General features: G+C 43.4%; 1 protein-coding gene across 1 annotated transcript; it reads left to right on the plus strand.

Moving 5' to 3' along the window:
- The first annotated feature begins 3,207 nt into the window (after positions 1-3,207).
- LOC138680836 (uncharacterized) lies at positions 3,208-4,787 on the plus strand. The gene is made up of 2 exons (XM_069768072.1): positions 3,208-3,392; positions 3,874-4,787. Exons 1-2 carry the CDS (start codon positions 3,219-3,221, stop codon positions 4,672-4,674), a joined length of 975 nt encoding a protein of 324 aa, XP_069624173.1. The 5' UTR covers positions 3,208-3,218; the 3' UTR covers positions 4,675-4,787.
- Positions 4,788-17,557: the final 12,770 nt, after the last annotated feature.

Here is a 17,557-nt window from a genome sequence, read left to right on the forward strand (position 1 = left end):
TCAATTATGTGAGTCAAGGTTAATGACTCAGCACAGTGGTCAGAAGCATGCAGGAGGCTGTAGATTAAATCAGCCTGTCAGAACTGACAATGTGGAAGAGACTGAATTACTTGTGCTGGAGTCAGGGAATCGTGTGAAGATAAAATGGTGTCAGTCTTCAACTGAGATTACACAGAGTTTTTAGTGGCAAATCTGATTGTAAATCTACCCGAGACCTATAATATGATTAGTCTACAAAGGATGCCTACACTCTCTTGTGTGGGCTTTTAGAAGGACCTGCCATCACTTTCTGCTGTGCAGTAATTTGCATTTTGTGGTTTTGTTTGAATATCTGAACAGACATGGTCTACTCTATATAATGAAGAGCCAATAATAAAGGTAAAAGGGGGTGTCTTCACAGTTTTAATACATGAAAAGGGATCTGGTTTCTTGAACTTAACCTAGAGTCAAACATCAATTGGAAAGATATAGTTAAATAGAGAAATACCCTCAAAGATCACCATCTGCTAGAAGCATTGCTATATGTGTTGCACAGGAAACAATTGTCTACTGGCACAAGCTGTAAGGCTACGTTCACATTAGCGTTCCGCTAATGTGCGTCGCTGTTGCGTCGGCGACGCAGCGGCGACGCGCCCCTATATTTAACATGGGGGACGCGTGCGTTTTTTTTGTTGCGTTTTCCGACACGTGCATCGTTTTCGACGCTAGCGTCGGACGCAAGAAAATGCAACAAGTTGCATTTTTCGTGCGTCCGATTTTCGTCAAAAAACGACGCACGCGTCGCAAAACGCAGCGTTTTTGCGTGCGTTTGCGCGTGTTTTTTGTGCGTCGTGCGTTGCGTCGCCGACGTACCGGCGCGCAACGCTAATGTGAACGTAGCCTAAGAGGGACTAAAGGACATTTTGCCAAATACAAAGACACCAGTATAATAAGTATAATAAGTGGCACATGGTTTGGGGCCTTTTTAGACACTGCGTTTTAGGGCCTTGAGTTTCAGGTTACAGGATGCTATAAATATAATACATATGTAAGGTGGCTCTGTCACTATACACAGGGGCCCCTGGACAAAGGCCACGGAGTCAGTAGCTGTAAGATGATGCAAGCTGGCAACAAGGATAGCCAGGTAGCCGGGTCAAAACTAAGAGGGCAGCAAAGGTACAAAATCATCAGGCAGGAGAAACATCAATAAAAAAGTCGAGGTCAAAGCAGGAAAGCACAAATGTAACACAGGAGCAGAAACCATAGACCCAAACCAGGGAAGCACAAAGCTATATTTGGCTGGAAGCTTACGTAGGGTGCAATTCTCTCCAGCTGGCTAGAGCAGGTAGATGATAACTACAGCTGGACAGCACACACACACACAAACTGCCCGACTGACCGGCACTGTAGGTCCCAGTCACCCAAATCTAAGTTGCTGGAAGGTGCCTGCACTCTCCAGAATTTCTGGTTCCAACATATCCGCAACCACGTGAACCTTCCACGGAGACGACATAAGCAGACATTCCAAGGCCAGGTTCTGGTGGAGAAGTGATAGTAGGACACCTATAGCAAAAATGATAAAGTAACATTTGTACACCGCTTTTTTTTTTTTTTTTGCAAATTCTAGATGATTTTTGCATGAATAATATTGTTCAGACATCAAAGATTATAAATTGTTATACTGTTAATGCCATCTGTAAAATAAAATGGCAATAGAGAGCGTTGTAGCATTTAGCTACAGTATCACAATTGTATGTCAGTCTGACAGTTCCCTTAATATAGTAAACAATGTAAGAAAAATCTTTGGTTGAATCAGAAGCAATTTTCTGAAATATCGACTTATGAAGAATGTTAAAATGTCCCCTTCACCTTGTAAGGTCCACTGTCCTCCTGAATTTTATATAGCTTCCTATTAAAGAGGTAAATTATGCCTTTAATGCTCATTAACTCCATGAGCTGACAGGCTGAGGTTTTCTTAAAGGATATCTGAGATGTGTTCTCTAACATACCCAAACCACAAAACCCCTTCACTTTATCTCTTTCCTCATTAACAATTTGCTTACTATGCTGTTTTCTATCAGTTTCATGATTTTCACATACATCTGTTGTTTTTTTTTAAATCTTTGATTTATTTGCTCATAATTAGAAATAATACATAAAATGTGAACATCACATACAGTCATTAGCAAGCCAGCAATTCTATTATATCACTATATTAGTTTTAGGGCATTACAGTACTAAGGGTACCGTCACACAGTGCAATTTTGATCGCTACGACGGCACGATTTGTGACGTTCGAGCGATATAGGTACGATATCGCAGTGTGTGACACGCTCCTGCGATCAGGGACCCCGCTGTGAATCGTACGCCGTAGCACATCGTTTGAAACTTTCTTTCGTCGTCTAGTGTCCCGCTGTGGCGGCATGATCGCATGGTGTAACAAAGGTGTGCACGATATTGTATACGATGTAAAGGGCGGAGGAGCTGGCTACGTAGGAGCGCTGAATTCTCCACCTCCCGTGTGCTGATTGGGCGGTACAATACTGTGCGCTCATTCGACAAAGGACTATTGTTCCCAGCGGATAAAACCGGAGCTCTCGAGCGCGCTATTCATTTCTCTCTGTAGCACGTGCTGCAAACAGAACTCCTAAATTCGCTGGATTCCCTGGACTTTTAACTACTAGACTTTTACCGCAAAAGGTATGTATAACGCTACAGCGTAGCATATGTTGCGCTTCAACGGGGATAAACGCTGGAGTGTGGTCGATTGTTCCTTTGAGTAGGGTAGGCCTGAGAACCTCAGGTACACAGCTGTAGCGTGGCCCAATTAATTAATCCTTTTACAGATCGAGATGGTTGACTGCCCCATTTAATACCAGTAGTAACATATATAGTTATTAGATCAATGGTCAGAACATTGTTTTGTAAGCACGTGTATTTATTGTACGTTTGTTTTCTTTTTAGGAACTATGCTCACTTCCGATGAGAGTTCTGTTTTTGCTGCTGCCCTGGTGTTTGAGGCAGCACGTCTCCAAGAGGAGAGACGTCCTAAACGAAAACGTCGCATGTGGACCCGGAGCTGGCTGCAGAAAAGATCCACATTGTCACACATGGGTCTCATAAGAGAGTTACGTGACAATAACCCTCATGATTTCCGAAACTACCTTCGGATGTCCGAGGAATCCTTCAAAATAATACTGTCTGCTGTTACGCTACTCATACAAAGGCGTGATACGCCGATGCGTGCAGCCGTGCCCGTGGAGGAAAGGTTGGCGGTGACACTGCGGTTCCTGGCAACAGGAAGGTCTCTTCAGGATTTGCAGTTTTCCGCCGCTGTTTCCAGACCTTTCCTGAGCGTTGTGATTCCGGAGACATGCGAGGCCATTGTGCAGAGCTTAAGGCATTATATGGAGGTACTACTATATTTTTTTTGGCTGCTGTGTTATGTCGATATATTATACTAGCTATTGAACCCGTTCTACGCCCTGATGGCGAGCATTTCTATTGGTATATGTTCTACATCCTATCATGTGCTGCTCCCATCCTGCGCCCCCATTCAGACATGTGCTGCTGTGATCCTGCGCCTCCATTCTGACATGTGCTGCTACCATTTTGCGTCTCCATTCTGATATGTGCTGCTCCAACCCTGCGCCACCCTTCTTTTATTTGCTGCTCCCAACGTAATTTTATTGATTATATAATTTAGATATATTGTTTAGCACCCCCTCTGAGTCACCGAAGCCATCTGAAAAAATGGCTGCCTGCATACTCAGGGTTGTTGACTTTGTTATACTAATCCATACTGCGCCTCAATCACTGTAGGATGTCCACATGAGAGTGTATGTGCATAATATATTTGACCTAATTTGTACATGTTTCCTTCTCATCTTGCAGTTTCCCAAGACGGCGGATGACTGGAAGAGGATTGCTTCCGATTTTGATGAGCTGTGGCAGTTTCCAAACTGCGGTGGTGCATTAGATGGAAAGCATGTGCGCATCACGCAACCAGCCAACTCTGGATCCTTTTTTTTCAACTACAAAGGATATTTCAGTGTGATCCTCATGGCCCTTGTCAATGCGAACTATGAGTTTGTCGATGTGGATGTTGGCATGAATGGTCGAGTCTCCGACGGTGGTGTTTTTGAACACACTTCATTTGGGGAAAGCTTGAGGAACAATGAACTGCTGTTGCCACTAAATGAAGACACAAAAGCAAACCTAAATTTTGTCTTCATCGCTGATGAAGCTTTCCCTCTTCATCCACATTTGCTGAAGCCATTTGCACAGAGAACACTCACACCGGAGCGCAGAATCTTTAATTACCGGTTGTCGAGGGCCCGTCGTGTGGTTGAAAATGCCTTTGGGATTATGGCAAATCGGTTTAGAGTGTTCCACACAGCTATCAACTTGAAGCTGCCGTCTATAGACTTTGTGGTTTTGGCATGCTGTGTGCTCCATAATTTCCTGAGACGTCATGATACGAGCTCCTATTCTCCTCCTTCGTTTATTGATGCAGTGGACGCAAGAACCGGAGATATTGTGCCCGGGGAATGGCGTACACAACCTGATAATTTTACAGCTCTTCAAGCACTTGGATCTGGCAGACAGGCAGACGATGCAAGGGACTGTCGCGAAAAATACTGTCAGTACTTTAATGGTTCTGGAGCTGTACCCTGGCAGGATCGCGCCGTATAAAAAAATATTTTTTTTTGCTTTGCTGTCATATAAACCTCTCTAAATAACTTTAAATGTGATGCCTATAAAATGGTGCTGTTAACCCTTATAGCTTGGTAAACATTAAAGAAAGAATGCGAAGATTTTTGGGTTTTTTTGTAACAATTTCTTGGTTTTAAACTATTAAACAACAAAATATAACATAAACCCCCCCCAAAAAAAATTATCTCCTTCCACGGCCCAAGAGGTGTCGCAGCGTCACGCCCTGCTGCTCTACTTGAGACTGGAGGAGCGCTGCTGTCTGCTGCAGGAGCGCTGCTGTCCGCTCCAGGCGCAATTGTCTCGCCAGGAGCTCTCTTACGGTGGGCGGTTCTGTGGATAGAAGAGGTTGGAGAACCAACGTTGATTCCGCTGAAAATACATCTCGACCTCTGGGGCAGGACCAAATTTTGTGTGTTGTAAATTTCTATTTGGTCTGGCACCACAGGGTGATGTAAATTTTATTAAATTTTACAGTTTTAGTTGTCTATTGTGACATCCAGCAGAAAACCACTCGTATTATCTTGATACTTACGGAGAAGGGACACCGGTTCCTCATTGCCAGAACCAGAGCTGCTAATTTCCCACCCCAGCGATCTGGCCACTGCTGCAGCACTTTAAAGGAAATAATAACAGATCTGGTTAACTATGGAACACGCCGTTGGGAAGCGCTCGCTGTTTTGGTCACTTACGTATGTTATGTTCTGGGGAGAATGCCGCCGACCCGGGGGAGGAAGAGGAGTGTCGGAAGGGAGGTGTTGAGGGTGGTGTAGGGGTGCGAGGCCGTCTGCTGTCTGGTGGTGGCGTGGTAGGCCGCTGGGTCATTACTGCGTCTGTAATGTATTCAAATATTTCCGCTACCCTCTTATGTCCCGTATGCAGTTGAAAAACTGTAATCTATGATTGTTAACTTACGTGACGTCATGGACTGTGGGCTCCCGCTGGTGATGGATGCTGTGGTGCTGCTGGCAATGGCAGGTACCTGTTGCCGCCGCTGTCTCTCTACACATAAAGTTAACAAACGCAATCTTTAAAAACACATGTAGAGTGCTGCAGATCAAAGCTAACAATATACTGAAACATAAAATTTATATCACACTTCACAGGGGTGCGAGGGTGCATGGTCGCAACAGATGGTGGAGGCGTGGTAGGCCGCTGGGTCATTATTGCGTCTGTAATGTCTTCAAATATTTCAGCTACCCTGTTATGTCCCGTGTGATGTTAAAAAAAATGCAATCAATGATTGTGAACTTACGTGATGTCCCGGACTGTGGGCTCCCACTGGTGTCTGAAGATGGGGTACTGGTGGCAATGGTGGGTCTCACTTGCCGCCGCTGTCTCTCTACACCTAAAGTAAAGAATCACAATGTTTACACACAAATGTTGAGTGCTGCAGATCAAAGCTTACAAAATACTCAAACATAAAATAGAGATCACACTTTACAGGGGTGCGATACTCAGACATGTATGTGGGCTCTGGTGTTCAATGGTCTTCCTGTCTTTGGAAAACGTATTATTTCATCAGTAGGCCAACCTCCTCCGTTATTATTTTTGGGAAATTGAGAAACTAAAAATAATGGACATCATAATAATTTCAAGATGGTGGTTGAGATTAGGGAACCCGACAAGTTTTCTCACGGACAACGCATATTCTGCTTGGAAAATAACTAAATTTTACAAAAACGGGGCATGTGTTTTAATGCATTTGAGGTCACGTTGGCGACCATGAGCGCAAGCCTCCCTCCCAAACCCCCCCCTCCTGACAGCGTGCATCTCCCAATCTCCCCATACTAGTACTTGCCTCGCCTTGCCTCCGCACGCAACTCAGCAAACATTTGTGGCGTTTTATAGCGGAGGTCAGCCCATTTTTTACGCAGCTGAAGCTGACTGCGGCAGACGCCAAACCTCCTCTCCATCATTCTGGCTATGTGGCCAAGCACTTCCCGCTTGTGGATGTGTGGGTGGGCAGGGCGGCTCTCCAGACCCTCATAATCCAGGGCATCCATCTGTCTAATAAAAAAAAGGAGCTCTGGCTGCCCCAGAGGAGCAGAACGCATTCTCGCCGCCATTTTAGATGGAATGACCCTGAACAGCAACGCCCAGAGGAGGAGCTGTACTCCGCCGTCCTGCCGCCAGATCGGCATCGCAATGGCGTTGCCGTTTATGGACAGCGTCACATTTGTGACGGCTGAGCGGTACGGAATGAACGCACATAGTAAATGCCGTTCGAAGGATGGTTATTTAACGCCGGAGCGTCACGTAATGTACACTCGTGGTCTATGACGGCGTGATGACGTTACAGCGTTCCGGCGTGCCTGCGCTAGCTTGTTTTGGTTCCCTGACATCCTGATAATGGCTGCCAGTCGCCGTGATCCTCCTATGGGCATCCCAGAGCTCAAGTTCCTTATTGGAACAATGGATCGGATGCAGTACGAGACAACTGGGCTGGTGCTGCACCGCAACCAGCACAAGGATGAAGTTGTCCGTGTGGTGTCTGAGGGCCTCAGGAAGCGGTTTGGGATAACTCGCAGCAAGGCCCAGATTGTGAAAAAATGGGGCGATCTCAAGTCCAAAAGCCCAGAGCGCCTGCAGGAGCTTCGCAAGGAGATTCGCAGAGGTCAGTACGCAGGTACCCAAAAGTATGTGGCACAGCTATGGGGCAGTTTGAACGTTGCAGAGCCACTATGTGGCACAGCTATGGGACAGTTTGAACGTTGCAGAGCCACTATGTGGCACAGCTATGGGGCAGTATGAACGCTGCAGAGCCACTATGTGCCACAGCTTGAACGTTGCAGAGCCACTATGTGCCACAGCTTGAACGTTGCAGAGCCACTATGTGGCACAGCTATGGGACAGTTTGAACGTTGCAGAGCCACTATGTGCCACAGCTTGAACGTTGCAGAGCCACTATGTGGCACAGCTATGGGACAGTTTGAACGTTGCAGAGCCACTATGTGCCACAGCTTGAACGTTGCAGAGCCACTATGTGCCACAGCTTGAACGTTGCAGAGCCACTATGTGGCACAGCTATGGGACAGTTTGAACGTTGCAGAGCCACTATGTGCCACAGCTATGGGAACAGAACAAAGAACCTCAAGTATGAAGATCAAGACATATCATAAACACCAGTGTGAATATGTATAAACATCCCAATTAAAGTAGTAAAAACAGGGAAAGGTACGGTAAAATAAAATGCCTTTATTACATATAATATATATAAATATACAGGGCAACAATAGGCAATCACAAAAGTGTGCCTGTAACTGGAGGACCAAAAAATATATATATAAAAATATACAGCAGCAAAAAATAGCAACAATTACTGAAAATGGACACAGAGAGGACTGGGTAAAAAAATACTAAAGAATATTATTGGAGAAATAAAGAACAATGTATATATCCTGAGTGTATAGATGGCGATATAGGTATGAAAATGATATATATATATGTATAAGACAAATGGCCATAAATGATAGAAAAAAATAAAATAAAAAGGCACTCAGCAAGCCAAGTGAGGGCTATTAAAAAACATATAAAAAGTGTAATAAAAACCATGTACGAATATAATAACCGCTAATAATATGAAAATGTGCACATTGGCAATAAAGTGCAAAATAGAGGTGTAAGAGACAATAGTCCAAACCAGTGTGAACAAGGGTAGAGGCAGACCTCTAAATAATAAACTAGAGGATACACATAGCGTGCAAAAAATAGTGAGAGATGACCCCAGAGTCACAAAAGCTGCCAGGTGCAGAGAAAACAATGCGGCCGAAAATATATATATATAATTACCTCTGCCAACTACGTGTCCGGTCCTCCAGGTACAGCGCACCCCGACGCGCGTTTCGGACAGTGTCCTTCGTCAGGGGGTGGTGTACAGGAGGAACCGGGGGTCTATATATATGTGGAGGACATACCGCCGAATGAGCGAGGCAGACGCTAAAGCGGCGCATGCGTCACCCGAAAGGGCCAGAAGTGCGCGAAACCCGCGCCACGCGACCCGGCAAATTGTTGCCATGGCAGCAGGACGCAGGACGCGCAACCACCAGGACCCGAGCGGCGCATGCGCACAGCGACGACCACACATCATCCGAGGAGACCATGTACTAACTGCCGATGAGGGAGCAGGAGCACGACGACGCATGCGCTATCAGGGACCCACGGATGCGCGATACCCGAGGCCCGGAACCGGCAGCACAAGGCCACCAAAGTTACAGGGATCCGGGGACGCACAGACAATGGGACACAGACAGCGCATGCGTACAGCAGCGGCCCACAATCATGGGCAGAAAAGGGAAAATACTGTAAGTCTCACACACAGATAGTGCTTGGTGCTATGAAAAAATGAATAAAACTGTCGAATGGAACGAGGAGTATGAAGAATATACTTAAAAAAATAATAATAATAAAATATATATATAAAAAAAACTATGAGAAGAAATGAAATGAAAGTGTATGGTATGTAAAAGGACCATATAATGATGCCTAAAAATGTAATATGCATACAGATGTACCGAATAAATACAAATAAGCAAATTAACATTGCACTAATGAGTATTACAGGCATATACCGAAAGTATGTATATGCATATTATAAAAGGAGAGCAATTGTCATCAATGTGGGTGACTGTATCTGTCAACAACCATGGAAGAGGATGATACTAATAAACAGAGAAATAGAAAAATATATGCAATATAGTCCAATAACAACGAAAACTTTGACGCCAAACAAGTCATATAAAAGAAGATCATCAAATGGTCCGATAAACATCTTGGCGTGGATGCACCAGAGGGTCCAGGATGAGCATCATGATAGCGGATAAAATAATAATCGAACGGATGCCATACGATAAGTTAGACACACTATATGAAGATAAAAATAAAAATAAAATAATTAATAATAGTTGTAACCATAGCAACCAAAATATCAATACTATGTAAACAAATAAAACCATACATAAATATATATATAGATAAATATAAAATATAGAAAATATATGCTTGTGAGCCAAAAAATGTATATACCATTAAAAAATACAAAAAGAAAAGAAAAAAGATTACTAAATTTATATGAATGTATATTCATGACCACATGCATATATTTGTGCGCATAATAGAGCGTACTGCCTAAAAAGCTAAAAAGACATAACCGGTTCAAATAAAAAAGGATAAAAGGGATAAAAAGGTTCACAAAATGGATGCAAAATTAAAATTCTCATTGAGGCCCAATGGATGAACTGTTTTAAGGGTCCAAATCCATTTGGATTCAAGTCTCGCCAATGGTGTACTTACCTTACCTCCTCTCAATGTGGGTTTGATAACATCAATACCCTTGATCCGTAGTAACGATGCATCAGATTGGTGGTGAATTCTGAAGTGTTTTGGAAGCGTTTTAAGTGTGGATAGGTCTTCAACTCCCTTAGCAGCGATGATACCTAGGACATGTTCACGAACTCGAACCTTGAGTTGGCGAGTAGTTAGGCCGATATAAATAAGAGAGCAGGGGCAAGTAGCATAGTATATCACTGCCTTCGTAGTACAGGTAATCGATGACATAATTTTGAAAGTATTGTGGCCATCAGAGCTTGTGAAATTATTAGCCCTGACTATGTTAGGGCATGCTACACATTTGCCGCATGGACGGCATCCTACAGAGGGTTTAAAATCAGATAAAAAAGTGTGGGATTCGTGAACATAAGGACCGGACACGTAGTTGGCAGAGGTAATTATATATATATATTTTCGGCCGCATTGTTTTCTCTGCACCTGGCAGCTTTTGTGACTCTGGGCTCATCTCTCACTATTTTTTGCACGCTATGTGTATCCTCTAGTTTATTATTTAGAGGTCTGCCTCTACCCTTGTTCACACTGGTTTGGACTATTGTCTCTTACACCTCTATTTTGCACTTTATTGCCAATGTGCACATTTTCATATTATTAGCGGTTATTATATTCGTACATGGTTTTTATTACACTTTTTATATGTTTTTTAGTAGCCCTCACTTGGCTTGCTGAGTGCCTTTTTATTTTATTTTTTTCTATCATTTATGGCCATTTGTCTTATACACATATATATATCATTTTCATACCTATATCGCCATCTATACACTCAGGATATATACATTGTTCTTTATTTCTCCAATAATATTCTTTAGTATTTTTTTACCCAGTCCTCTCTGTGTCCATTTTCAGTAATTGTTGCTATTTTTTGCTGCTGTATATTTTTATATATATATTTTTTGGTCCTCCAGTTACAGGCACACTTTTGTGATTGCCTATTGTTGCCCTGTATATTTATATATATTATATGTAATAAAGGCATTTTATTTTACCGTACCTTTCCCTGTTTTTACTACTTTAATTGGGATGCTTATACATATTCACACTGGTGTTTATGATATGTCTTGATCTTCATACTTGAGGTTCTTTGTTCTGTTCTTACACCGAATGGTCTGCCATTCATATACTAAGTAGTGGTCTTTTGGTATTTGCACATTGCACAATCTCTCTAAATATCATTATTCCAGCCCGGTTGTGGTCCGAATATTGGGAGTTATTTTTCTGATCGCTATTTTTGTTTCGCCACAGCTATGGGGCAGTATGAACGTTGCAGAGCCACTATGTGCCACAGCTTGAACGTTGCAGAGCCACTATGTGGCACAGCTATGGGACAGTTTGAACGTTGCAGAGCCACTATGTGCCACAGCTATGGGGCAGTATGAACGTTGCAGAGCCACTATGTGCCACAGCTTGAACGTTGCAGAGCCACTATGTGACACAGCTATGGGACAGTTTGAACGTTGCAGAGCCACTATGTGCCACAGCTATGGGGCAGTATGAACGTTGCAGAGCCACTATGTGCCACAGCTATGGGGCAGTATGAACGTTGCAGAGCCACTATGCGGCACAGCTATGGGACAGTTTGAACGTTGCAGAGCCACTATGTGCCACAGCTATGGGACAGTATGAACGGTGAAAAGTACTATGTGGCACAGCTAACTGCAGACCTACCTTTTTTTTTTCCTTCACAGAGGCAACACTCCAACAGCAATGATTTTTTGTGCCCTGCTAAATTGCTTATCTAATGTGTCGGAATATTGAGAGGATGGGAAAATGTACACTGGTGTCTTATTCACATATCTACCGTAGTCTAAAAAACATTTTTTTTGTGTTGCTTTCCAAAGTCAAAAAACCGCAGGAGGTTTTACTAAATCAGTTGTTCTCAGTGCAACTTTTAAGCGCTATATACTTATCCCTAAATATTTTGCTTTGCTTCAGTTATATGTTTTTAGTGCATTTTTCCTAAGAAAACTATCATACGTGTATTTACACCTTACTTGTTACTTCTTGTTTTAGGGGAATAAGGAGATTCTGGACCCAAACATTCTATCTTACAAGCATGCTTTAATAAATCACTACCCACTTAAAATGAACATATTATTTCTCAAACTATGGTTTAGGTTTTTAAATTAGTAAAGTAATTTTAAATATTTATTGTTTGCCATGAGCCTTACCCTTTATAACATTCATGACCAAGCATTTCCAAAAAGAATAACTTAATAAAAATAGGGAGCAGAAAGCTTCATGTTTGGTGGAGATCAATGTCATTTCACTCACATATGATCACATTTCTGATTGGCATATGTTGTAATGGCATTTTAGTTGAAATGAAATGCAAAGTGTCATCGCAACATTTTTAAAGAAGCACTCACATCAAAGATTTTTTTCCTCTTAATGTATTGCAATCATCATATTATATAGCACATATAGTGTACTTACAATTGCTCATTTTGCATTTCTCCTCAGTTAATTTTTCTCTTTTCTCTGCTCTATATAGGAACAGGAAGTCTCTTTTTCCTGCTTGAATCATTCCCCTCTTCAACTCCTAACCCAGCAGCTCCCTCATCTGCTGCCAGGGACTTTTGCAGTGACTCATGACTCATGCCGGGAAACTAGACCTCCTTTTTCTACATAGAGCTTAGAAGGAGTCAGCTAGTCAGTTTTTCATCATGTGCTGTCATAGACCTAATGGAAAAGAGAATTGTGTTCCCTGTTCAGAACTCCTCTCTATAAGCCATAGTGGAGATTGGCTACAAACAGTGGCTCTCACTTTGCTGGTCTCACATACCATGTTTCAAAAACATTTCTCGGTTAAACTATGCTGCCATCGAACAATGCTTTGGCTGATTTTTCTCATACACTTCCGACTCTCTCATGTTCTCTATAAGAAAGCTGCCAGCTGACATGATCTATGGGAGAACAGCATGATTGTCAGTTCGAAATCCGACATGCACAATCGACATCTCCCCCAACCACCAGTAGACCTTAGCTCCCAGACACATTAATCTGTTGGCCAAACTTGCTGATATCGATGGAATTCGGATGACATTAGTCTAATGTGTTTGAGGCCTTGGGAATAACAGTACAACACCCCACTGATCAGCCTGCTGTACAATAAAAGTATGTTGTAAGCTGCGTATTTGGTGCTGATTTTCAATGTGGATTTGTCTGGATAATATTAACAAAGTAAAACAATGCCAGAAAAGGAGATGAAATTTCAGCTCTATACTTCTGCACGGAAATTGACATGAATGTTACAATTTGCAGCACGTGAATTGTTTGCGCAAACTTCAGTGTGAATTTTGCATTTGGAATTGAAAAGGTGAAATTTGTAGTGAATCCAAATAAAAATCTGGCAAAATTCACATGTAACATGGGAATATTGCTGCAGATAAATTGCAGATATTGAATTAAAAATTCACACCAAATATGCAACATGTGAACTTACCCTAAAAGAGGATTGTTCAGATAGAGCAGCCCCTTCAATTCTCCATGATATTCTGAAAAATTGGTTGCCCATGGAGCCTTTATATAGTGGGTCAACCTTACTAATACCAGCATACAATGGCATAACTAGAGTCTGATGGGCCTTGGTGCAAGATTTGTACTGGGGCACACCTTTGATAAATATACACTGCTAAAAAAAATAAAGGGAACACTAAAATACCACATCCTAGATATCACTGAATGAAATATTCCAATTATAAATCTTTATTCATTACATAGTGGAATGTATTGAGAACTATAAAACCTAAAAATGATCAACATAAATCACAACTTATATCCCACGGAGGTCTGGAGTTGGAATGATGCTCAAAATCAAAGTGGAAAATGAAGTTACAGGCTGATCCAACTTCAGTGACAATGCCTCAAGACAAGAAAATGATGCTCAGTCATGTGTGTGGCCTCCACATGCCTGTATGACCTCCCGGCAAGGCGTGGACATGCTCATGATGAGGCGGTGGATGCTCTCCTGAGGGGTCTCCTCCAAGACCTGGACTAAAGCATCCGCCAACTCCTGGACAGTCTGTGGTGCAATTTGACATTGGTGGATGGTGCGAGACATGATGTTCCAGATGTGTTCAATCGGATTCAGGTCTGGGGAATGGGCGGGCCAGTCCATAGCTTCAATGCCTTCATCTGGCTGGAACTGCTGACACACTCCAGCCACATGAGGTCTGGCATTGTCCTGCATTAGGAGGAACCCAGGGCCAACCGCACCAGCATATGGTCTCACAAGGGGTCTGAGGGTCTCATCTCGGTACCGAATGGCAGTAAGGCTACCTCTGGCTAGCACATGGAGGGCTGTGTGGCCCTCCAAAGAAATGACACCCCACACCATTACTGACCCACTGCCAAACTGGTTATGCTGAAGGATGTTGCAGGCAGCAGATCGCTCTCCATGGCGTCTCCAGACTCTGTCACATCTGTCACATGTGCTCAGTGTGAACCTGCTTTCATCTGTGAAGAGCATAGGGTGCCAGTGGCGAATTTGCCAATCCTGGTGTTCTGTGGCAAATGCCAGGTGCCCTGCACGGTGTTGGGCTGTGAGCACAACCCCTATCTGCGGACGTTGGGCACTCAGACCATCCTCGTGGAGTCAGTTTCTAACCATTTGGGCAGACACATGCACATTTGTGGCCTGCTGGAGGTCATTTTGCAGGGCTCTGGCAGTGTCCTCCTGTTTCTCCTTGCATAAAGACTGAGGTAGCGGTCCTGCTGCTGGGTTGTTGCCCTCCTACGGCCCCCTTCACATCTCCTGGTGTACTAGCCTGTCTTCTGGTAGCGCCTCCAGCCTCTGGACACTACGCTGACAGACACAGAACAGCTTGCATTGATGTGCCATCCTGGATGAGCTGCACTACCTGAGCCACTGTGTGGGTTGCAGAGTCCGTCTCATGCTACCACGAGTGTGAAAGCACAACCAACATTCAAAAGTGACCAAAACATAAGCCAGGAAGCATTGGTACTGAGATGTCTTCTGTGGTCCCCACCTGCAGAACCACTCCTTTATTGAGTGTGTCTTGATAATTGCAAATAATTTCCATTTGTTTTCTATTCCATTTGCACAACAGCATGGGAAATTGATTGTCAAACAGTGTTGCATCCTAAAGGTACCTTCACACATAACGATATCGTTAACGATATCGTTGCAACGTCACGCTTTTTGTGACATAGCAACGATCTCGCTAACGATCTCCTTATGTGTGACAGCGACCAATGATCAGGCCCCTGCTGGGAGATCGTTGGTCGTGGGGAATGATCAGGATCTTTTTTTGGTCGCTGATCACCCGCTGTCATCGCTGGATCAGTGTGTGTGATGCCGATCCAGCGATGTATTCACTTGTAACCAGGGTAAATATCGGGTTACTAAGTGCAGGGCCGCGCTTAGTAACCCGATATTTACCCTGGTTACCATTGTAAAAGTAAAAAAAAAAACACTACATACTTACATTCCAATGTCTGTCACGTCCCCCGCCGTCAGCTTCCGTGCACTGACTGTCAGCGCTGCCGGCCGTAAAGCAGAGCACAGCGGTGACGTCACCGCTGTGCTCTGGCTCTGCTTTACGGCCGGCGCCGCTGACACAGTCAGTGCAGGGAAGCTGACGGCGGGGGACGTGACAGACATCGGAATGTAAGTATGTAGTGTTTTTTTTTTTAACTTTTACAATGGTAACCAGGGTAAATATCGGGTTACTAAGTGCGGCCTTGCGCTTAGTAACCTGATGTTTACCCTGGTTACCCGGGGACTTCGGCATCGTTGAAGACAGTTTCAACGATGCTGAAGTCTTTCCCCGGATCGTTGGTCGCTGGAAAGAGCTGTCTGTGTGACAGCTCCCCAGCGACCACACAACGACTTACCAACGATCACAGCCAGGTCATATCGCTGGTCGTGATCGTTGGTAAGTCGTTTAGTGTAACAGTATCTTAAGTGGACAGTTTGTTTTCACAGAAGTTTGATTAAACTAGGGTGATATTCTGTTGTTTAAGTGTTCCCTTTATTTTTTGAGCAGGGAAAATATCTATCTATCTATCTATCTATCTATCTATCTATCTATCTATCTATCTATCTATCTATCATCTATCTATCTATCTATATCAGTAGGGAAAAAAGTATTTAGTCAGCCACGAATTGTGCAGGTTCTCCCACTTAAAAAGAAGAGAGGCCTGTAAATGACATCATAAGTAGACCACTACTATAAGATGAGAAAATGAGAAAACAGATCCAGAAAATCAACTTGTCTGATTTGGCAAAATTTATTTTGCAAATTATGGTGGAAAATAAGTATTTGGTCATTAACAAAAGTTCATCTCAATATTTTGTTATATATCCTTTGTTAGCAATGACAGAGGTCGAACATTTTCTGTAAGTCTTCAGAAGGTTGGCACACACTGTTGGTGGTATGTTGGCCCATTTGTCCATGCAGATCTCCTCCAGAGCAGTGATGTTTTTGGCCTGTCGCTGGGCAACACAGACTTTCAACTCCCTCCAAAGGTTTTCTATGGGGTTGAGATCTGAAGACTGTCTATGCCACTCCAGGACCTTCATATACTTCTTATGAAGCCACTCCTTCATTGCCCTAGAGGTGTGCTTTGGATCATTATCAGTCTGAAAGACCCATTCACGTTTCATCTTCAATGCCGTTGCTGATGGAAGGAGGTTTGCACTCAAAATCTCATGATAAATGGCCCCATTCATTCTTTGTTGTACATGGATCAGTCGTCCTGGTCCCTTTGCAGAGAAACAGTCCCAAAGCATGATGTTGCCACCCCTATGCTTCACAGTAGGTATAGTGTTGTTTGGATGCAACTCAGCATTCTGTCTCCTCCAAACACAACGAGATTTATTTCTACCAAACAGTTTTACTTTGGTTTCATCAGACCATATGACATTCTCCCAATACTCTTCTGGATAATCCAAATGCTCTCTAGCAAACTTCAGATGGGCCCGGACATGTACTCGCTTAAGCAGGGGGATACGTCTGGCACTGCAGGATCTGAGTCCCTCACGGCAAAGTGTGTTACTGATGGTAGCTTTTGTTATGGTGGTCCCAGCTCTGTAAAGGTCATTCACTAGGTCCCCCTGTGTGGTTCAGGGATTTTTGCTCACCATTCTTGTGTTCTTTTTGACCCCACAGGGTGAGATCTTGCGTGGGGCCCCAGATGGAGGGAGATTATCAGTGGTCTTGTATGTCTTCCATTTTCTTATTATTGCTCCCACAGTTCATCACACCAAGCTGCTTGCCTATTGCAGATTCAGTCTTCCCAGCCTGGTGCAGGGCTACAATTTTGTTTCTGGTGTCCTTCGACAGCTCTTTGGTCTTCACTATAGTGGAGTTGGAATGTGACTGTTTGAGGTTGTGGACAACTGTCTTTTATACTAATAACAAGTTCAAACAGGTGCCATTACTACAGGTAATGAATGGAGGACAGAGGAGCCTATTAAAGAAGAAGTTACAGGTCTGTGAGAGCCAGAAATCTTGCATGTTTTTAGGTGACCAAATACTTATTTTCCATCATAATT

The sequence above is a fragment of the Ranitomeya imitator genome, chromosome 5 (assembly GCF_032444005.1).
Source record: "Ranitomeya imitator isolate aRanImi1 chromosome 5, aRanImi1.pri, whole genome shotgun sequence".
In the NCBI taxonomy this organism is placed as follows: domain Eukaryota; kingdom Metazoa; phylum Chordata; class Amphibia; order Anura; family Dendrobatidae; genus Ranitomeya; species Ranitomeya imitator.

Bases quoted from the DNA above. Each gene is read 5' to 3' on its own strand.
- LOC138680836 (XM_069768072.1), top strand. From the start codon at position 3,219: ATGCGTGCAGCCGTGCCCGTGGAGGAAAGGTTGGCGGTGACACTGCGG. The intron at 3,393-3,873 runs GTACTACTATAT...CTCATCTTGCAG, and splicing joins GCTTAAGGCATTATATGGAG to TTTCCCAAGACGGCGGATGA.